We start from the raw sequence: 23114 nt of genomic DNA, 5'->3' as shown, positions 1-23114 counted from the left end.
TTTTCCCCTTCTCTTTCCCTTTTCTTTCTTTCTCTTCACTTCTCTCTCTCTCTTTTCCCTCTTTCACCCTCCCTCTTCTCTCCCCGCGGAGGACTCGCCCGACAAGTCTCCACCCTCCGACCCCGGACTCCCATTCAATCCCCAATCAGAAAACAGGAGCTAGCAACTCAAAGAGGGGGAGGAGGCGGGTGTGTGCGTGTATGTGTGTGTGTTGTGCCCAGCTCGGCTTTCGGCAAGCCTTACTTTACCTCAGGTGAGATGAGATGAGATTGAGGGCGACGTTTTCACTGCTTTTCCAGTGTGGCCTTGGAAAAGACCCGCGGGCCAGATAAATGGCCTCAGTGGGCCGCATGTGGCCCGCGGGCCGTAGTTTGTGGACCACTGATTTAGAGTATGAGTATGTTGATGTGCTATGGCAGTGATGGCGAACCTTTTACACACTGAGTGCTCAAACTTTGAGGTCTCCAAATAAAACAATGGCTAAAGGAATAGTATAACAAAGGAAAAAACCCTCTAGTTCAGGACTGTCAAACTTGCAGCCTGTGGGTAGATGCGTCATGTGCTGGCCACGCCCAGTTTAGGAAAGTGGGAAAAAGTCTTCATGTCACAAGACAATGTGACAACACTAGTTTGACACCCATGCTTTAGTTTAAGGCAGAGGTGGGCTGCTAAGGTGGAACAGTGACGTATGCTCGCCCCCGTGGCTCTGAGTGCTAGCAGAGTCCAGTGCAGGTAGAAGAATCGCACGCAGGAAAGCAAAAAACCATGCTGAAACACAGGCACACCTGTGTCTCCGCAGTTCTAGTATTTCTCAGCCTTGGCAACTTTAACATGCTTTAAAATGCATGGTAGGGGAATTCTGGGAGTTCTATCTTAAAGTTGCCAACACTGCACTACAGAATTCAAGAGATACCTCAGCCCTCTTGCTCCCTTCAGAACATATTATCTAGACCAGTGTTTTTCAACCAGTGTGCCGCGGCACACTAGTGTGCCGTGAGACATGGTCAGTATGTGCCGCGAAGCTCACAGAGAGAAAGAAAGAAAGAGAGAGAGAGAAAGAGTGAGCAAGCGAGACAGAAAGAGAAGAGAGAGAGAAAGCAAGAGAGAAAGAGAACAAGAAAAAGAAAGCAAGAGAGAGAGAAAGAAAGAAAGAAAGAAAGAGAGAGAGCAAGAGAGAGAGAAAGCAAGAGAGAGAAAGAGAAAGAGGGAGGGAAGGAGAGAGAGAGAAAGACATAGAGGGAGGTAGGGAGGGAGAGAGAAAGAGAGCAAAAAAGAGAGGAAGGAAGGAAGACAAAGAAAGAGGGATGGAGAGAGAGAAAAAGAAAGAGGGAGAACGAGGGAGGGAGAGAGAAATAGAGCAAAAGGGAGGAAGAGAGAGAGATTTTTTTTGTCCAAACTTTTTTTAGCAGCCCCCCCTCCGCCCAATGTGCCCCAGGGTTTTGTAAATGTAAAAAATGTGCCGCAACTCAAGAAAGGTTGAAAATCACTGATCTAGACCTCTAATATCTGCTTTGTCTCCAAACCCAAAGGCGCTTTTTTAAGAGACAACTGGACTTTCTGGTTTTCCTTTGAATACATTTTGCTTCTCATCCAAAATGTTTCTTCAGCTTCTTGGATGAGAAGTGAAACATCTTCAAATAAAAAAAAACAGAAAATCCAGTTGCCTCTGGAAAAAGCCATTTTGGGACAACCATGACCTGGATGACTGAGACTCTTCATAGACATTTGCAACTACCTTAAGTCTCCTGAGAATTGCTGTGACACGTTTCTGAAGATTGTCCCATCGGTGGTTACCCTCATAAACCATCTGTTTGAGCTTGTTAGCTGAATCAGTGCAATTCTCACGGGCCAACCGCCGATATTGCTTATTGATTAATTCCAGCTGGGTTAGTCGCTCATGAATTTGCCGCTGAAACGCCTGAGGGAAAATTTTTTATTTTATATTATTTTTTCCAAATGATTTAAAATTAGTGCATTCAAGGAGGAAAGTTAATGTCCAAGAAAAGTGAAGAATTAAAACATGGGGTATGTTTGATATCACAATTTGGTAAATTTACCTAATTTACATCTACATACAAAGATGGAAAAACTACAAAAGGACTTCTTACTTCAAATTTCTTCAACTCCTCCTTGGCTGTTACATACAAAATCTCTGAAGAGTTGGGATAAGCTGCAGTTTTCTCCGCCGTTTTCAACCAAATTTCAAAACGAGAGTAATCTTCCAAAAACTTTTGCCATAGTCGCCAAGTTGCCTCAATCCTATTGCAGAAACAAGCAGCAACAGTTTATTTGCAAATATAAACCCTGTCTGCAAGAAATGGCCTTCCTCAGAATTCATTTATGTTTCAATCTAAACTGAACCAAACCAAATCCAATCCAATAATCCAATCGAAATCCAATCCGATAAACGAATTCAGCTAAAAAATTGCATTAAGAAATACTCCTAGCATTGGCATTGATGATGTTATGAAATCAGCATCAAACATCCAAACTCAGAGAGCTGGATATCCTGATCTGAATACATTCTCCTCTATTAGCATTAAGAAATATCGTGAATGAAAAACATTCAAACTATGTTTTAACTAAAATTTATTTCCTCCTGGATGGAAAAAGATATATGTGACTTTAACTTGAAGTACTAAATTAAAATGATTCAAAATGATTGTTTTTAAAGACTTGTTTCATGTTTTATAGAAAGTACAGGGGTGTGCATTTGCATGCATTCCGTTCTATTTCTTCATAACTCAATTGGCCATTTCCTCTTTTAATCCAAAGACTTGGAATATCAAGTTTGTAGACTGATATACAATATAGTATTCAATCTTAACTATGAGGACTTGGTTTGCATTATGACATTTTCCCAGAGACATATGCCAACACATCAAAGGCAGAAAAATGTATGTACCAAATATATAATAAAGCACATGTTCTGTGCCTGGAAAGTCTGTATCTTGGAGCCTAGGTAAAGTATATAACTATTGTTGTGGTTAGCTCTGGCCCAGCTCCTGCCCCAAGGACTGTGGATGTGGGGGAGACATCCACATGCCGCAGGCCTGTTTTGCTCCCGGTGGAATCTGATGATGAAGGCTCCTCTGACCAAGAAGACATGAGTGACAGGGAGGAGGAGAGTGTGGCAGACAGCTCAGAAGGAGATCAATTATCTAGCTCCTCCTTGGATTCGGAACAAGAGTTAATGATACAGCCACGCATGCGGAGAGCAATGCATAGGCAGCAACAACTGAGAGATTATTATCAAAGAAAATGAGGCCACCTGTGGTTGGGTGGGGCTGTGATAATTAGTGAGGCTGCTATAAATAGCAGCCTGTGGGTTTGGCCATTGTGGAGGATTATCTGATCGTTGTGTTTCGTGCCTGCCTTGCTGACTTCGACCTTAGTTTACTGATTTTTCCCCACTTTGAAACTAAACCAGAGCAAAGTGTGTTTCACTTTGTGAAAGAAGAAGGATTGTGAATTGCCTCACAGCTGCAAGCTAAGTATCTCAGAACTGATAAGGGACTTGTACAAATTACCAGTTTGTTTGGAGACGAGTGCTCTGTGCTATACAAAAAGAGTGCTTAGTTTATTTGGATTTTTGGTATAAAGAACATTGTTTTGAATTTTCAAACGTGTGTGTGTCTGAACTTTGTATCTGTGAATTTTCGGGAGGATTCTACCAGAGACCTCGACAGAACAAATATAAATCAATCAAATGTTAAGTTTGTCATTTTGGAATAATATCAACTGTAGGCATTTAAAATAATTTATTCTTGCTTTAGTTACCACAACTAGGGAACTAAAGGCTAAAACATATGAAGAACGATTGCAAGAACTGGGTATGTCTAGTCTAGTAAAAAGAAGGACTAGGGATGACATGATAGCAGCCAATATCCAATATCTCAGGGGTTGCCACAAAGAAGAGGGAGCCAACCTATTTTCCAAAGCATCTGAGGGTAGAACAAGAAACAATGGGTGGAAACTAAACAAGGAGAGAAGAAGCTTAGAACTAAGAAGAAATTTCCTGACAATTAGAACCATTAATCCATGGAACAATTTGCCTCCAGAAGTTGTGAATACTCCAACACTGAAAGTTTTGAAGATATTGGATAACCATTTATCTGAAGTGGTGTAGGGTTTTCTGCTTAAATGGGGGGTTGAACTAGAAGATCTCCAAGGTCCCTTCCAACTCTCTTATTCTATTCTATTCTATTCTAACTAGGAGCAAAGAACTGAATGAACCACTGACATTTACTTTCTTTCTTTCTTTCTTTCTTTCTTTCTTTCTTTCTTTCTTTCTTTCTTTCTTCATTCATTCATTCATTCATTTATTTATTTATTAGATTTGTATGCCGTCCCCCTCCGTATCCCAGGCAATAAATGTATTTTACTATTTCCTTAGATTTTGAGGTTTTAGTTTAGGATTATTTAGGAACTCAGAGATTTTCAAATCATTTATTTTTATACGGAGAATGAAACAGAGACCAATGAACATAAGATGTACTGCTAAATTAATATTTCCTACCAGCAAATTGTTTATCTATTCTTTTTTTCAAGAATAGATTTTTTGGGGCTTTTCATATAAATTGTTCAAAAAAACTAACATATTTTGGGGTGGGGGGTTTTTTTGAGAAAAAAGAGAATCATGACTCACTTCATTCGCCTCTCTATAGACATGGCACAGATGTTTCTCCACCGCCGTTCTAAGCTCCTTGTTGTCTGCTGGATTGAATCACATTCGGTCTCATTGGCGCAAGCATCAGAATCATGTAGCAAGATCTCACATATATTGAAGACTGATTCCACACCTGATGTGTGTTGTTCAATATCCCGTTGCAGGTCCTATATCCATGAGCAAAAAGTCATTTCCAGTTATAATGTTAGTTTCATACAGCACAACAAAAGCCATTGATACATCACATGAAAGATTAAAAATGCCATATTCCCAAACACTTTCCTTCCCATTGTTATATGTTACTCATATGATTAGTTATGACAGACTGTTGGTAAGATATCAAATGTACATGCACTCTTCAAATAAGCTGCACATATAACCCAATAGCAGCAATTGTTCTAAGTTTTCTCCTTAACATTACATATTGGGAGATTATGCTGCAGGGACATTTAAACATTTAATTTCTCCACCAATAAGCTTGAAAAAACTTTTCAGCTAAACAAACTTTTAAATGTTTATTAACACATTAACATATATTAAAATGTAGTATCTTAATATATTAAACTACCGTATTTTTCGCTCGATAAGACACAGTTTTTTTCCTCCCAAAGTAGGATGAAAAATCAGCACCGTCTTATGGAGTGAAGATGCAGGCAGGGAGGGGGGGGGAGGCACTGGAGCAGGGGCGGCGGTGAGGGGGGCTGAAAGGAAAGGTGGAGGGGAAAGACTAGGAGGGGAGACCCTCCCAATCCCCCCTTACGACTGTAGCTCTGCCCTAGACTTCGGGGACGTCTCCCTTCTCCTCACGCACATACCCAGCTTCCCCCCCCCCGTTTTTTTGTTGCTTTCTTTTCTTGAAATGGCACCTCGGCGTCGCATCCACCTCCGCCTGCGTCGCGGCGCAAAACCCGTGAAGTTGAGAAGACTAGCGGTGCTTTTTTTTTTTTTTGGAGCGGAGTTGCACACAAGGATCTGGGGGGGGGAGGAGGAGGAGGGGACAGCGGCCGTTTTGGCTGGGCTGCTATTTGCAAATAGCGGCAGCCGTCAGAGGGAAATGAAGGGCGGCCTCGGTTGGCGTAAGGAAGGGTCCCCCGGCGCCTGCCAGCTCTCCCAGGGGCGCGTCAGGGAGCTTGGCTGCCTCCGCTTCTGCTACCTTCCTCCCCAACTGAGCAAGCGGCAGGGGCTGTTGTCTCTGGAAGTGGACGCCGGCTCAGGACGAGCGGCGCGGCGCTCTCTACTGCCGGCTGCTGGGCCTTTGCTGCAGAGGCAAGCTCAGGTAAAGGAAAGCAGGCAGGCGGTGCCCGTCACCAAAGCAAGCCCCCTTCTTGATTAGCGGCCACCTCGGCCCCGTGAAAGAGAGAAGAGGTTGCTAAGTGTGGTTGAGTGCTCTCTGAATTGTACTTCTCATCCACCCCGCTGGATTTCTTTATCTATTCCTAACCACTGCAAATCTCTCTCTCTCTCTGTCTCTCTGTGTATGTGTTTAGCCCACTTTTTGGCTCAAAATATTTTTTTTCTATTTTCCTCCTCTAAAATCTAGGTGCATCTTATCAGCAGGTGCGTCTTATAGAGCGAAAAATACGGTATATCATCCTATGTATAGCAAATTCCCCCTTTGCACTTTGGTAGTTAAAAGCACTGATATACAAATAATCTATTTGATAATGATAACAACAACAACAATTGGAGGGGACCTTGGAGGTCTTCTAGTCCACCCTCCTGCTTTGAATGGACATCATAGACATTCTTTTTCAAACATTGAATTATTTATGGAAATGTTATTTTTCTTATGCTTAAAAGTTTCAGTCTCGGTATTACCTGTTACTACAATCCTCTTTACCTGCATATCCTTTAAAAAATTAGTCTCCTTTGAATCAAGTTTAACACATAGTAAATTCATGGGTCCATCTATATAATTTTAAAACCCTTATTCTATCAATTAAAATAGAAAACCACAGGGCATAGCCAGTGCAACACAATGTATCCACGTATTCTGCTGGTCAAGAGCCACTGAAAAGACTGCAAATTGCATGAATATAAGTGTTCCTACAAAGCTTTCTTTCATTTAACGTTCAAGAAAACTTCTGAATGGATTATCTTTTTCTCTCTTTCCTATTTCTTTCTGACTATATGTTATAGAGACAAGAAAGGAGTTCATGATTCAGACACCTAAAATATTCGATGAAAACTGCAAATTTTGGACATTTTTAAATTATTAATAAACATTCCAAGTAAAGTGATTTGTTTTCTGAACTACATGAACCATATGAAACTAATAGAATGATCTCACTCAATATTGTTCTAGGTACAATAGAACAACATACACCTCTAAAGTCTACAAGCAGGGCATATAAACAGCAGCATTCCTAGTTGTTTGTTCTGCCTTTGTTCTTGAATAAATTGTATCTAAAATTTAGACATTCTAGTATTCTGTGTTAGATATGATAAGAGACTATTCACCATGAGTTTCAGTATTTTTGTGTGTGTTACATTGTGGTGTATACTGAATTTGTAGGCAATTCCTGGTGCTATAATTAATCACTTCATTATAACTAAAGCCAGTGCCTCAATCTGAGCTGCTAATAAAGCTATAAATAATTGGAAATATTATTTTGGCAGGAGAGATGTATCAAAGAAAAATGTCTCTGAAAGACCACAGCTGGAAAATGCAACCTTTCATAATAGATGGAAAACACAATTTGAAAAGAAAATAAAGGAATTAGAAAAGCTTTGTAAACCAGTCCAGACTGAAAATACTGACAAGTATTTAAAAAGTTAAATAAAAACTTAGTTTTATTGGAAATGGTAGAACTTCAGCACAAAATAAACTATGCCCAACAAAATTGTTACAAGTGCAAACAAACCAGGGAAATGTCTGTGTTATCAAATTAGGAAAGAGAAAGCAGGATGTTTGGAGCAACAGAGAAAGAAAAATTATTACTATCTATACAAGAATAAAGCATCTGCAAAAAAATTTAAGGGATTGCATTCTAGATAAAAAAAAGTTGACGAAGGAAACTTACATAGAAACAAAGAAACATAGAAGATTGATGGCAGAAAAAGACCTCATGGTCATCTAGTCTGCCCTTATACTATTTCCTGTATTTTACCTTAGGATGGATATCTATCTATCTATCTATCTATCTATCTATCTATCTATCTATCTATCTATCTATCTATCTATCTATCTATCTATCATCTATCTATCTATCTATCTATCTATCTATCTATCTATCTATCTATCTATCTATCTAATTTCTATGTTTCTACGTTTCTATGTATGCCGCCCCTCTCCGTAGACTCGGGGTAGCTCACAACATATAATAAAACAATTCACAACAAATCTAATAAATTTAAATTTTTTTTTTTTAAAAAAACCCATTATTAAACCAGACATACACACAGACATATATGTTTGTCCCAGGCATGTTTAAATTCAGTTACTGTGGATTTACCAACCACGTCTGCTGGAGGTTTGTTCCAAGGATCTACTACGCTTTCAGTAAAATAATATTTTCTCATGTTGCTTTTGATCTTTCCCCCAACTAACCTCAGATTGTGTCACCTTGTTCTTGTGTTCACTTTCCTATTAAAAGCACTTCCCTCCTGAAACTTATTTAATCCTTTGGCATATTTAAATGTTTCTATCATGTCCCCCCTTTTTTTTCTGTCCTCCAGACTATACTGATTGAGTTCATTAAGTCTTTCCTGATAAGTTTTATGCTTAAGACCTTCCACCATTCTTGTAGCCCGTCTTTAGACCCGTTCAATTTTGTCAATATCTTTTTGTAGGTGAGGTCCTCCAGAACTGAACACAGTCAATGTAGAAACATATATTTAAAATTCAAAGCCTAAAATGTTACAACAACATAAGAGAAATCTTATGGAAATTAATAATAATTTAAGAGATTAAAAAAGTAATAACACCAGGAACAGATGGGCTGATGACCCTTTATAACAGAGGGGTAATTTTTTACTTGCAGGTGTGACATATCAGGACTTTTTAGGCATGGCCAACATGTGATGCATCAGAACCATGGACAGGGAGTTTGACAACCTTGCTCTATAGCAGTGTTTCCCAACCTTTTTTGAGCCGCGGCACATTATTCATATTTTCAAAATTCTGGGGAACACTGAAGGGGGGGCGGGGGGGGGGCTAAAGAAAAGTTTGGACAAAAAAAATCTCTTCCTCCATTTCACTCTATTTCTCCCTCCCTCTTTCTCTCTCTTCCTTCCTTCCCTTCTTTCTTTCTCTCTTTTTTGCTCTCTTTCTCTCTCCCTCCTTCCCTCCCTCTATGTCTTTCCCTCTCCCTCCTTCCCCCCTCTCTTTCTCTCTCTCTCTTGCTTTCTTTCCCTCTCTTTCTCTTGCTTTCTTTCTCTCTCATTCTCTCTCCCCTCCTTTCTCTCTCTCTCTCTTTCTCTCTCGTTCACTACACCGGCAACAGAGAGAAAAAGAAAGAGAGAGAGCCGGAGCCCCTCGCCCTCCCAGACCTCCCCAGCGCCCGGCCACGCGCCGCCTCCCGTTAGCCCGGCCAACTTTTCCCTGCTGCCGTTTTCTCTTCATGGCGCAAAGCCACACAGTCCCGGGCTCCCGGATCGCTCGCTTCTCCGGCCAGCAAGCCGGCTGCCCGGAAAAGCATCGGGCTTTTTCAATGCGTGGCGCTTTCTTGGGCAGATGGCTTTGCTGACCGGAGAAGCGAGCGATCCGGGAGTCCGAGACTGTGTGGCTTTGCACCATGAAGAGAAAACAGCAGCAGGGAAAAGTCGGCCGTTTTCTCTTCATGGCGCAAAGCCACACAGTCCCGGACTCCCGGATTGCTCGCCCCAAGGCAGGAGGTGGCGGCGGAGGAGAGTGGGCAGATCGCGCCCCAAGACAGGAGGCGACGGCGGCGGAGGAGAGTGGGCAGATCGGGCGGGCAATGGGGCAGGGCGGAGAAGCCAGGGGCGCGTTTGGCTGGAGGCACCGTGGGGAGGCAGGGGCGGCCGCGGCTCTCTTTACTCCTACTGCCGCACCTCCCTGCCCCTGCCTCCTTTTTCCCGCCTTCCTTCTTTGAGGACCAGTGGGAAAACGCCGGATATGGCGGTCTGGCACCGGCAGCGCCCCGCCCAGCTGGAGCTTCTCTAGGTCCTAGCTTCGCGGCACACCTGACAGTGTCTCACGGCACACTAGTGTGCTGCGGCACACCGGTTGGGAAACGCTGCTCTATAGTATAACAATCTAGAAGAGAACTGAGCAGAACCATTATTGAAGACAATACATGGAATTCAAATAATAAAAACAATACCAAAGACTTGGGAAGAAGAGTATCTAACATTGATATACAAAGAAGGGAATGATCTTAGGAACGCTAATTGTGTTAAATATTGACCCAACTCTTTCAGTTCTACTTTTTTTTCCACCCTACCTGCTGCTCTGCGAGTCTCCTCTGTATTTCTTGATCATCACAGATGTCATAAACAATAGGTTTGGAAAGCTCAGATTCAATGCGTGCCAGCCACGTATGAAGATGACTCATGTTTTTGTCCAGCTGTTGTATGAAAGCAAAGGTATCTTTCAATTTCTTCACTCTGGAATAAGGAAAGGATACATAATCAAGAAAAGCATAAAGCACAAGGAGGTCTGTATATACGTGCATAGTTGTGGCATGTCATTTTTTATTTAATTGAATTTTAATAGACATCAAGCTCTCTATTCAAAGCAACAATTTATCCCAAGCTGTCTTCAAGCTATTTTGGAGTATTATTCCAGTCATACCAACCAGCATTAGGAAAAAGCTGAAGTTAAATCCAATCAGGTTGGGGGAAGTAACCATACAATCAAATTATTACTTGACTGCTGACACTCCTTTAGAGCAAAGGAGAACTATATGGTTCAAAAACAGCCATTTTATACAAATATATTAATTTCTAAATCATCTGCCACTTTAACATAAAGTGTTTATATTCAGAAGTACTGTCTTACATCGGACAGAAAGGTCTATTTTGCTTCCAATATGAAATGAAAAATCTTCAATTTGTAGCAAAATTCTAGGGTGAAATAAAATCCTGGATACTGATCACATATCTTGATATCCCTAAATAATTTAGCTATTGAAGCAACCTATTAGTCTCCTGATCATCATTTTGTTCTTCTCCGCAACTTTTCCAATTTCTCCAAATCTGTTAAAAGTGGTATTCCCAAAACGATATTATTTTCTTCCCCTATATCAGCTGTATGTATCTTTAAAAATCTGCTGCAAGTGATTGGAAATTTTATTGAGAAAATTCTGAGGAGATACAGAGAATGGCAGAGAAACAAAAAACTTCCACCAGGCAACTTGAATGCTCATGAATAATGAATTTTCCTTTTAAAATCTTTTCATTTTAATGACATGGTTTAAAACATCAAGCAAAATGCATGCTTATATTTCAATCTAAATATCCTTCTAAATAGTGGGGTTGATATGTTACTTGAATTTGATAAGTCTCCTGAGCAATTAGAGTGCAGGTTCCTGACTCATAGGTCCTCGACTTACAACAATTTATGTTGCTAAGTGAGAAATTTGTTAATAGCACTAGCAATAGCACTTAAGACTTCATAGTTTCATAGTGCTTTTACATCCCTCTCTAAGCAGTTTAAAGAGTCAGCATATTGGGTCCCCAACAATCTGGGTCGTAATTTTACTGACCTCGGAAGGATGGAAGGATGGATCAACCTTGAGCCTGGTGAAATTCAACCTGCCAAATTGCAGTCAGATGGCAGTCAGCAGAAATAGCCTGCAGCACTGCACTCTAACCACTGCGTCACTGCAGTTAAGTGACTTTTGCTCCGTTTTATGACTTTCATTGCCACATTTCTGTTAAGCGAATCACTGAAGTTGTTAAGTTAGTAACACACTGTTAAGTGAATCTGGCTTCCCCATTGACTTTACTTGCCAGAAGGTTGCAAAATTTATTTTTATTTATTTTATTAATTAGATTTCAATGCCACCCTTCTCCGCAAACTCAGGGCAACTCACATAATCACAATGTGATCACATGTCCCTGGGTCACAGCAACTGCCATAAATCTGAACCAATTTGTTAAGCATCCAAATGTATATCACATACACCAATGGGGACGTTACAGTGGTCTATAAGTGTCAAAAATGGTCATAAGTCTTTTATTTTTTTTGCCAGTGCTGTTGTTGGAGAAAATACAAAACAACAAAAATACAACGGACCTGGAACATTTCAAAGCATCTGATGCCACTCTGATGAAACCCAAACTAAGGTTTTTTTTTTTAAAAAAATGAAATAAATAAATAAATATTCAAAATTGGAGAAAAATTTGCCATGTTTCCCCAGAGACATCATAAGCAACATGCAACCACAATGCCAGATTCCATGGACAGTGCCAGCATTCAGGGGAGGGGGGTGAGGGATGCAGAATTGTCATGTTGTCCATTCATTTACTCATAACGGGCAGGTAATAACCTCTTCCTACCATGACGAGGAAAGCAAAGGGTTGATTTCAGTGAAGAGGGAGAGAAGCCCCTGAATGTTATTTATTGGCTTGCAATTCTCCTCCCCCCACCGTACCTTTTGTGCGATCCTCCCTCCATGGACCACATACGGACCACACACACACACACACACACACCGCCATCCATTCTGACAAGCGCTGGGCCCATCCCCCCGAGACTGCTGCAGCACACAGACAAGGCTCCTACCGCATCATCATCATCACACACTTTTATTCTCACCGGACCCTTGACGACCAGAAACGCACTTACTGTTTATAAGGGAAAAGCATTCCTTAGCTTATCAGCCCAAAGCTGCAGGGACAGCATCTGACTGAGCCGAGCACTGGAGGAAGAGGAAACCCCTCCCTCCTTGGTTGCCCTATTTAATATCACTGCCTTAACATCTCTCCCACATAGAAAGAAAGAGAGTCGGGGGAGTGCAGAAGGGGGGCGGGGGGGGAAAGAAATCCCCCTTTCCTCCTTTGATCCCTAACTAGAGTGAGTGGTGCATACATGCCCATATACTGTACACACCCGTAGGTCCATAATTAACAATGCTGCTAAAAAAACAAATGCTATTTTTCTTCTGATTTGGTATCTGTCAACACCAGATTTAAACCAAAGGCTAGCTTGAAGGAGCTAAAGCCCCCCCTCCAAAAAAGAGGGGGACTAACTATTTCTCTTGCAATTTTTTTTAAAATTTGCCAGTAATTTGCTTGCAAGACCATAATGTTCAGTGTGAAAATGCTACTCAAATGGCAGACATCTGCTAAACACCTTCCCTTCCTAGTCTATTATGTAGGATAATTTACGTGTCCTAGGCTACAATCTCACATGATCATACTCTATATCGCTCCATATATAGCACGTTCCATATTAATATTCTCCACACCAAATTATGAGGGTGGAGAATATTAGATTTTGACTTTAAGTTTATTGATTTATTTTACTGGAAGCATTGTCTGGATGCTGTACAAGAAAACATTTAAAAGAATTACAAGTGGAGAAGAGAATAATATGAAACAAAACCGGCCGCTGCACAGCATAAAATCAAAAGACACAACTGAAGAAAAACAACATTATTACAAATAATTTTGTAATATAAAATCTTACACAAAATAAGCCAAGGTTGATGAGGATATTGGAATTAAGAGGAAAGAAAAGCGGTTTTTACTCAATACTGCATTGAAAACAATACAATATACAGTTGGTGCCAAGGTACAGGAAGGAAGAGGGATGTAGGAAACAATGGAATCAGGATGTCCCCATCTAAAAGGTACTTTTGTTAGTATCCCTGAGACAGTGATGGGCTCCTATGGGTACAGTCAGGTACGCAGTACTGGTAGCAAAATTTTGGTCAAGTACACAGTACCGGTAGCAAAATTTTGATTCCCCCCCCCTTTTTTTCCCTTCTGGGCTCTGGGTATGTTTTTCCTATTGCAGCAAATGAGGTTCAATGTGTATAATTTTAGAAGAGCTGTGCGTGCATGTGTGTACATACACATCTGGGCAAGATGCGGCCCGCCTGCTGTCTGTGACCGGCCCGCGGAGGTCGGTCCAACTTTTCTAGATAAGAACCGCATGTTCAAGATATAATATATAATATATAATTATATATATAATATATAAATATAATTTATAATTATAGTATAATTAACTTAGTTCTACCCAATGATATACAGGATTGGGTAGAACTGAGTTAATTATATTAGTCCGGCCCTCTAAAACCATCCCAATTTCTCATGCAGCCCCATGGCAAAATTAATTGCCCATCCCTGCTTTATATAGTAGATAATCAGGGGTGGGCTACTGCCCGAATGGTGGGGAACGCAATGGGGTAGCAAAAATGGAGCTCCACCCCCAGAGCACCCAATTTGCACTGAAAGATGTTGAAACAAAATGCATAAGCCATGCCCACAGTGTGGTAGTAAAAAATTGGGTAGCCCATCACTGCCCTGAGATGATCTGAAGGTCTCTATGAGTAGATAATGTACAGGTACAGATGTGACTAGTTGTCACGGGGAACCAGGTGGGTTGCTATCGGTTCACCCCAGTTTAGGTGAACTGGTAGTGGCGGTGGTGAGAGACTCCGCCCCATCCGCCCAGATGTCATCACAGACGATCTGTGTATGCAGATCCACACCCACATTTCCAAACTGGTAGCAAAGGTAAGTGAAACCCATTACTGGATCCAGGTAAACTGCTAATAATATGCTACTTTGTATAGATGAAAGCAAGTACAGTGATTCCTCGTCTTACGAATTTAATTGGTTCCGGGATGAGGTTTGTAAGGTGAAAAGTTTGTAAGATGAAACAATGTTTCCCATAGGAATCAATGGAAAAGCGATTAATGCGTGCAAGCCCAAAACTCACCCCTTTTGCCAGCCGAAGCACCCGTTTTCACACTGCTGGGATTCCCCTAAGGCTCCCCTCCATGGGGAAACCCCACCTCCGGACTTCTGTGTTTTTGTGATGCTGCAGGAGAATCCCAGCCGGGGAATCCCAGCAGTGCAAAAACGGGTGCTTTGCTGGCAACGGAAGTCCAGAGGCGGGGTTTCCCAGTGAGGGGAGCCTCAGCAAAATTGCAGCATCGCAAAAACACAGAAGTCCTCGAAATCCCACCTCCGGACTTCTGTTGTTTTTGTGATGCTGCGATTTCACTGAGGCTCCCCTCGCTGGGAAACCCCACCTCCAGACTTCTGTTGCCAGCGAAGCGCGCGTTTTTGTGCTGCTGGGATTCCCCTGCAGCATTGCAAAAACACGGAAGTCCGGAGGTGGTGTTTCCCATGGAGGGGAGTCTCAGGGGAATCCGAGCAGTGCAAAAACGGGCAATCCACTGGCAACAGAAGTCGGTGGCGGGGCATCCCAGTGGCGGTGGCTTGGGTTTGTAAGGTGCAAATAGTTTGAAAAAAGAGGCAAAAAAATCTTAAACCCCGGGTTTGTATCTCAAAAAGTTTGTATGACGAGGGGTTTGTAAGACAAAGTATCACTGTATTTCCCTTTCTCCAAATAGCACCTGATGAATGTGAATTATGCTATTTTGGAAAAGCAACCATGTATGTTACTGTATAGACCAATGATGGCGAACCTTTTTTTCTTTGGGTGCCAAAATAGCATGTGTGAGTGCTACTGCGCATGCGCAACTGCCCATACCTGTAATTCAATGCCTGGAGAGGAGGAAAACATCTTCCCCTGCTCCCTAAAGGCCCTCCGGAAGCTGAAAACAGCCTGTTTCCCAACTTCTGGTGGGCTCAGTAGGCTCGTGTTTCACCCTCCCCAGGCTCCAAAGTCTTCCTGGAGGCTCCCTGGAAGCCAAAAATACCCTCTCAGAGTCTCTGTGCGATCCAAAAATCAGCTGGCTGTCACACAGGCAACAGCTCGTGTGCCAGCAGATATGGCTCTGCGTGCCATATCACCCATGCCATAGGTTTGCCATCACTGGTATAGATGATACTGCAGTACTGTTAATGAGAGTTGCAGATAGTCCTTGATTTATGACTGGTTGCTATCATTTGACACTACAACAGGCCTACCCAGGGTTAATTATGACCTGTTCACATGATTGTATTTTGGGCACTTGGCAACCAGCTCCCCTTTATGGCCATTTGCAGCATCCTGCATTCAGTTCACTATGATTTGCAACATTTTTTGGGGGGAGTGGGGGAATAGGGGGAGGCAGTGACTACTTCCAATTTCTGGCAATTGGGGAAAATGGATGACATAGAAACATAGAAGATTGACGGCAGAAAAAGACCTCATGATCCATCTAGTCTGCCCTTATACTATTTCCTGTATTTTATCTTAGGATGGATATACGTTTATCCCAGGCATGTTTGAATTCAGTTACTGTGGATTTATCTACCACGTCTGCTGGAAGTTTGTTCCAAGGATCTACTACTCTTTCAGTAAAATAATATTTTCTCATGTTGCTTTTGATCTTTCCCCCAACTAACCTCAGATTGTGCCCCCTTGTTCTTGTGTTCACTTTCCTATTAAAAACACTTCCCTCCTGAACCTTATTTAACCCTTTAACATATTTAAATGTTTCGATCATGTCCCCCCTTTCCCTTCTGTCCTCCAGACTCTACAGATTGAGTTCGTTAAGTCTTTCCAGATACGTTTGACATGACAAACATATTGTTTGCTTAACAATCATCATTAAAAGGTTTGTAATTTCAAATCCAGTTATGTGATGCCTTGACTTATGACTGAAATGACTGTGGTTATAATTGTAAATTGAGGACTACTTACACCGACTGAGTATGAATCCTCAAGGATAGATATGGGCCCATAGTGGGAGAGAGCTTTGCAAGTCTAAATAACCATGTTATCCCTTTCTCCCATAGCATATCAAGGCAGAGTTTTAAGGTTGTTTTTTTTAAAAAAAATTATTTTTACATTGTCCTAATCTGGAAGATTTGGGTAGTTTGCAGGAAGTGTGCTAATAGGCTGCATGTGGCCTGCAATTTGCTTCTCTGCTTAAAAAGGTAAACAGAGTGATGTAAAACATGACTCACCATTTATACACTTAATATCTATCATTTTTATTTGTCCTTAATGAAAAAAAATGAAAGCATGTTGTGGAAGCCTGTTAAAACTCTATATTTCAAATTTAACATTTTAAAAGAGACCAATGAGATGGATATCATAAAATATAACTTTGTTTAATTTATATCTTTCTATGAATAATTTTATTTTAAGCATTTCCAAGCCTTATTATTATTTTTGATAACCTATAAACAACAAAAGAGATTGAACACTTTATGAAGGCATAATTTAAGAGAGCAAGGATGTAGCATGATATCATTTGTAATACAGTGATCCCTCGATTTTCGCGATCTCGATCTTCGCGAAACGCTATATCGCGATTTTTCAAAAAAATATTAATTAAAAAATACTCCACGGTTTTTTTGCTATACAGTACCGCGGTTTTTCCCACCCGATGACGTCACTCTCTTCCTTTCTCATCTTTCTTTCTCTCTCTCTTTCTCTATCTTGCTTCTTCCTCTCTCACACTCTCTTCCTCCCTCTCTCATCTCTTTCTTTCCTTCTCTCTCTTTCTCTATCTCTCCCCCTCTTGCTCTCGAGCGGCGGGCGGCGGGCGAGCGGTGGGTGGGCAGCAGCGAGGAGCCGAAGATCGGGGTTTCCCCTTTGCATGGGCGGCGGGGAAGACCCAGGGAGGGTTTCTTTGGCTGCCCAGCAGCTGATCTGCTCGGCAGCGCGGCAGCAGCGAGGAGCCGAAGATCGGGGTTTCCCCTTTGCGTGGGCGGCGGGGAAACCCCGATCTTCGGCTCCTCGCTGCTGCCGCGCTGCCGAGCAGATCAGCTTCTGGGCGGCCGAAGAAACCTTCCCTGGGTCTTCCCCGCCGCCCACACAAACTCCACCATCTGCACATGCGCGGCCATGGAAAAAGGGCGCGCATGCGCAGATGGTGTTTTTACTTCCGCACCACTATATCGCGAAAAATCGATTATCGTGAGGGGTCTTGGAACGTAACCCTCGCGATACTCAAGGGATCACTGTAGTTCAAAACATTCCATCCAAAAAGGAGGCATCCTTATGTTAATCAACATACATTGCCTATTTGTTAATTTGCTCTAAGCAAACCTATTTAGGAGCAGACATCCACTCATTGATTGAACTTTCATCCCTCAGGTTGAACTTTCATCCCTCAGAGCTGTGTGAGACTGACTATTCCTGCAGTTTTCCAAAAGTTAATCCTTCAAACTGAAAATACTTTGTGATATCTTGGACAATGCTTTTTCAAATGAAAAAGATTTATTTTATTTATTTATTTATTTATTAGATTTATATGCCGCCCCTCTCCGAAGACTTGGGGTGGCTAATGACAATGTAAACAAATCTAATGTTAAAAATAATCTTTAAAAACCCAATTTAAAGAACCACTCATACATACAAGCATACCATGTATAAATTCTATAAGTCTAGGGGAAGGGAAATTTCAATTCCCCCATGCCTGACGACAGAGGTGGGTTTTAAGGAGCTTGCGAAAGGCAAGGAGGGTGGGGGCAACTCTGATATCTGGGGGGAGCTGGTTCCAGAGGGTCGGGGCCACCACAGAGAAGGCTCTTCTCTTGGGTCCCGCCTAACGACATTGCTTAGTCGATGGGACCTGGAGAAGGCCAACTCTGTGGGACCTAACCGGTCGCTGGGATTCGTGCGGCAGAAGGCAGTCCCGGAGATATTATGGTCCGATGCCATGAAGGGCTTTATAGGTCATAACCAACACTTTGAATTGTGACCGGAAATTGATCGGCAACAAGATGCTTCCAGTTCAGAGCTTTAAGCTCTGAAAAACTACTAGTCTACCTCTGGAATGCATGGACAGATAAGAGCTGGAGCAGGGTCTCCAACCTTGGCAACTTTAAGACTTGTGGACTTTAACTCCCAGAATTTCTTAGCCAGCAAAGTAAAGCTGGCTGGGGAATTCTGAGAGTTGTAAGTCCACAACTCTTAAAGTTGCCAAGGTTGGGGACCCCTGATTGGAGGACAAACCCTACATTCCTGAATTGCACAAAATACTGTATCCTTGAAACATAGTGTATTGCACATACCTTTTTAGGATGTTTAGGTTTGCTTTATGGAAAAGATCTGTCTTCTGCCCTCAACAGTATTACAAATCAGTTCCTTGATTTGTTACATAGGCAACCAGCCAAAGAAGCTTGTTAATCATGTCTATAAAATTCCATAAAGCTTTGACAAAATTACACAACTACAATTTCCTGACTAAAAATACATTGGCAGCATGTATCTTGTTTTGAGAATTTAATCTTGAATTTGTCTGTTAGATTGAATGGCACACCTGCAGTTCATACAGGATTTCAACTGCTGGTATTAGCAAAAATATTCTATAAAATAAGACCAGAAATATAGACACTTCGAAGCAACAAGACTGCATGGAACAGATCAAATTCCACCATGACTTAATTCATTAGTGTAATTACATCATTATGTAAATGACATCACTTGCATCAATTACATCATTTATTCAATGACATCATTATGAAAATGGCTTAATTTATATCATTTATGTTACCACACAAATAGAATAAAATGGTGTGAATTTATTTATTATTAGATTTATTAGATTTTAGATTGCAAAAATACTTCAATGATATACTCCTTGATTTAATGTAATATCAAGAATAATGGATACTTCTTATCCAGCATTTGGTTCATTATATCCTCTGTATCTTTATAAAGCAATATCTCTATCTTTCACATGGTATTTTCAGTATTTCACACGGTATTACAAACACACAAAACTCTGTTCCAAGAACTTCAAAATGTTACAAGTATGGGATCAAAGAAAGAGGAATGAAAGACAAAATAATTAACAAAATAATGCAGAGCAGTAAAAGCATTTTAAAGTCCCATCAGAGACAGAGAATTAAATTTCCATCTCTTTGATGTATGTATTAGGACCACATATATTATTTCATTTCAGCACTCTGGTGGGGAAAAGCTTCACACTGATCTAAAGAACACAGAAATACATTTTGGGGGGGAAATGCAACCTACAAATGAGGAACACTTTGTGCTTTTTAATTTTTAAGGCTTCTTCCCATGTCTCAAATATCTCCAACGTTGCTACATGAAACAGCTCAAGAAGTTCCACAAAATTTACATGTATCAAAATTAAAACAAATGTCTCTATGTATTAATTTGTTCTTGTTGTGTTATTCATAGAAACACTAAGTTCCCCAAATTGCTCCTGGTTAGATACACATCCTTTTCCAGCTGCTTCTCTGCACAAGACAAGCCTTTGTGTATGGCAGAAGCCAAGTGTGCTTGGGCCCTGTGGAAACACGACAAGGCCCCATGCAGCTGGAGCCTTATGGCAAAGCAAAGGATAAGAAGCACAACAAGAACCAAGTGAAAAGCTTGTCTAGTTTGTCCACATGTCTCCAGCTATTTATTGCTTTATTAAGGTGAAGCCACATCTTTACTACAATGATCTCTTTTGACCAGTTTCTTCCAAGTTGTTTTTGTTGCCATTTAAATGCTTCTCAGATGTGTATGGTCCTACACATTTGTTATAATTGATTTAAAACCAAAAAATATTTGCACAAAATACATAGAGATTATGACCTTGGTTTAGTGAAATTTTGGCAAGACTATTTTAAAAAGAGGACATATTTGGATGAGATAAGCTATAAATTTGGATTATTGGTTAATTCTTTCCCTCCATCACTGACTCCTCATCCAAAGAAGGACACAGGTGTAAAATTAGATATTGTATTGTCTTTCCTCAGATAGGTTTCTCCAGCTGAACTGAAGAAGCTTCTTGGAATGAGAAGTGAAATGTGTTCAAGGAAAAACAGAGTCTAGTTACCTACTTGGAAAACCATGACCTGGATGACTGAGAATTTCCATAAGCATAGGTGTAATAACACACACCTATCTATCCATCCATCCATCCATCCATCCATCCATCCATCCATCCATCCATCCATCCATCCAATTAAACTAATTCTTGTATGTTTCAGAGGCAAATCACTTCTTGGGAAATACAACTGTTAACATGTTGGACAGTGACTGCCAGTCAACCGACATACTTCTGAAAAAAATACTATGTATTCACCAGTTTGTCACTTAGCATATGTTTAACATAAAGTAGCAGTTAACCAACCAATCATATATTTCTAAACAGGATATTGAGGTAGCACATACTAAAAACCAACAACATGAATTACCTTCACATATTACACTGTAGAACCACACTGACTAAAATGTAATGCATAAATCATCCTTGAGGATTCTAACGGAATAATAGAGTTGGAAGGGATGTTTGAGATCTTCTAGTCCAGGGGTCATCAACCTTTTGGACCCCAGAGACCACTAAATTCATAATTTTAAATCCTGTGAACTACTAATACTATCTGCCTAGTGAATGGCTGGGTGGGCGTGGCAAGGTGGGCATGTGATTAGGTGGGTGCGACCAACCAAAGGGGTGAGTACAAGTGCACTAGAGTGCCTTCCGTCCCCTGTCCTATTGCTCTCCTTTATCTCCTATACCTTTCTTCTATTCCTATATCTCTTCTTCTATTCTTTCATTGATATGTTCTATTTCTATAACTTCTCTTCTATTCTTTCTTAGATATATTTTACTATGAGTATATCCTCTATAACCTTCATTATGTATTTTACTATATGTATACCCACTAAAACCCTCATTGTGTATTGGACAAAATCAATCAATCAATCAATCAATCAATCAATAAACTCAATGTCACTCACATTGAGGGGTGCCTTGCCAGCCTCTATCACCACTCCTTACCTGCTCGCCGGGCTCCTTAGGGCCCAACAGGAAGCAGTTTATTTATTTATTTATTTATTGGATTTGTATGCCGCCCCTCTCCATAGACTCGGGGCGGCTAACAATAATAATAAAAACAGCATGTAAATCCAATACTACAACAACTAAAAAACCCTTATTTTAAAACCAATCATACCAACAAACAAACATACCATGCATAAATTGTAAAGGCCTAGGGGGAAAGAGTATCTCAGTTGCTGGAGATAAGCAGCCACCATGAAAAAGAGTTGGCAAAACAACTAGCTCAGTTCAAATTGGATCTGACCAAGAAGGAAGCTCAGCAGAAGCACCTCACTGAGGACTCTGAACATAGGCTTTCCAAGCAGAGGGAAGACCTGCAGGAGTGCAAGGCCAGGTGCCAGCGCCTGGAGGCTCAGCAGGCTGAGATGGTCAGCCAGTTCCAGATCAAGATACAGTCCCCACTGGAACAAGACCCACTGCTCTTTGCCACCAGTGGAACCTCCCTCCAGCTTTCACCCAAAGCCCTGCAGCAGGAGGCTGAAGAAGATCCTAAGTTAGAATTTCTGTCCCCCCTCCGATCCACACAAAAAGACCCAGAAGGGGGAGACTCTCTGCAGCAACACAAATATTTATTGCACGTATCAGGCCCAAGTTTGAGGACTTAGTGCAATATAGAAAATGCAAATAATTTTTCTGCAGACCACCAAAATTTTCCCGTGGAGCACCAGTGGTCCACAGACCATCAATTGGTGACCGCTGATCTAGTCCAGCCCCTTGCTCAAGCAGGACACTCTGTACTATTCAGACAAAGGTCTACTCAAGTTGTTACTTCTTTCATAAAATTCTACTATGCTAGCTAGTGAACACAGGCTTACCGTCCTCCGATGATATCAAAGAGGTGTTGCCAGCGGTCATTAATTTTGTTGAGTTTCTCTTCAATTTCAGCCTTTCTACTTGGGTTGCTAGACTCGATTAGCTGATTGCCCATTTGCTTGAAGTGAACTAATTGACTTTCATTAAATAGATTGATTTCCTCCATGTAATCCTAAACAAGATAATTTTAAACTGTTAAAGTAACACATTTTGCAAGAAATGGGAAAGGTAGAAACACAAGTTAGAGTTCTACAGAAGAAAATTTTAATGTAGGTGTCTAAATAAGCCAACCCAGAATAGTTGGTTGTATTAAAAATACTGTAACTAGCTCCCTCTTATTTTATCTCTAAGCCTCAGCCAGGAAATATGGATTGCATTTTTCTTCTTTCATTTTATTAATGATTCCCTTTCATTGGATGAAGATAAAGTATTCATTTAAAAAGTCATAATTTCTATTACCCTAGTCTAGCAAAACATTCCACTAGTTAAATGGGAAGGAGGAAGAGCTACAACAGGATGAAGGGGTGAAGTTGAACAGTCCTAGATCCTTTTCCAACCTGGTCCCGGATAAGCTGTTACACGTGGTCCCAGATGGCTGTTACACGCAATGGAAGAAAAAATATTTAAGCTTAAATTTTATCTTTTTCCTCCATCTCCTTTCTTCCTTGGGTGTCACAATATTTCAGTTGTACACTTAAGATCTGGCATTATTTTGTAAGCTTTTTTTTTAAAAAAAAGATTAAATATCAAATAACTAAAAAATAATCACCACGTAAGACTAAGGGATT

The 23114-nt window shown here is 41.0% G+C and overlaps 1 protein-coding gene across 4 annotated transcripts in view; it reads right to left on the bottom strand.

The window, feature by feature from the left end:
* SYNE2 (spectrin repeat containing nuclear envelope protein 2) overlaps positions 1–23114 on the bottom strand; it is a 319436-nt gene that overhangs the window by 22537 nt on the left and 273785 nt on the right. For all 4 annotated transcript variants that reach the window (XM_070750996.1, XM_070751014.1, XM_070751005.1 and 1 more), the window contains 5 exons: positions 22329–22498; positions 10075–10237; positions 4649–4836; positions 2109–2259; positions 1736–1918 (listed from right to left, as the gene is read on the bottom strand). In XM_070750996.1, coding sequence (XP_070607097.1) covers positions 1736–1918; positions 2109–2259; positions 4649–4836; positions 10075–10237; positions 22329–22498 — 855 coding nt within the window. The remainder of the gene's footprint in view (positions 1–1735; positions 1919–2108; positions 2260–4648; positions 4837–10074; positions 10238–22328; positions 22499–23114) is intronic.

The sequence above is a fragment of the Erythrolamprus reginae genome, chromosome 1 (assembly GCF_031021105.1).
Source record: "Erythrolamprus reginae isolate rEryReg1 chromosome 1, rEryReg1.hap1, whole genome shotgun sequence".
Classification (NCBI taxonomy): domain Eukaryota; kingdom Metazoa; phylum Chordata; class Lepidosauria; order Squamata; family Dipsadidae; genus Erythrolamprus; species Erythrolamprus reginae.
This window is presented reverse-complemented; position numbering and strand designations above follow the sequence as displayed.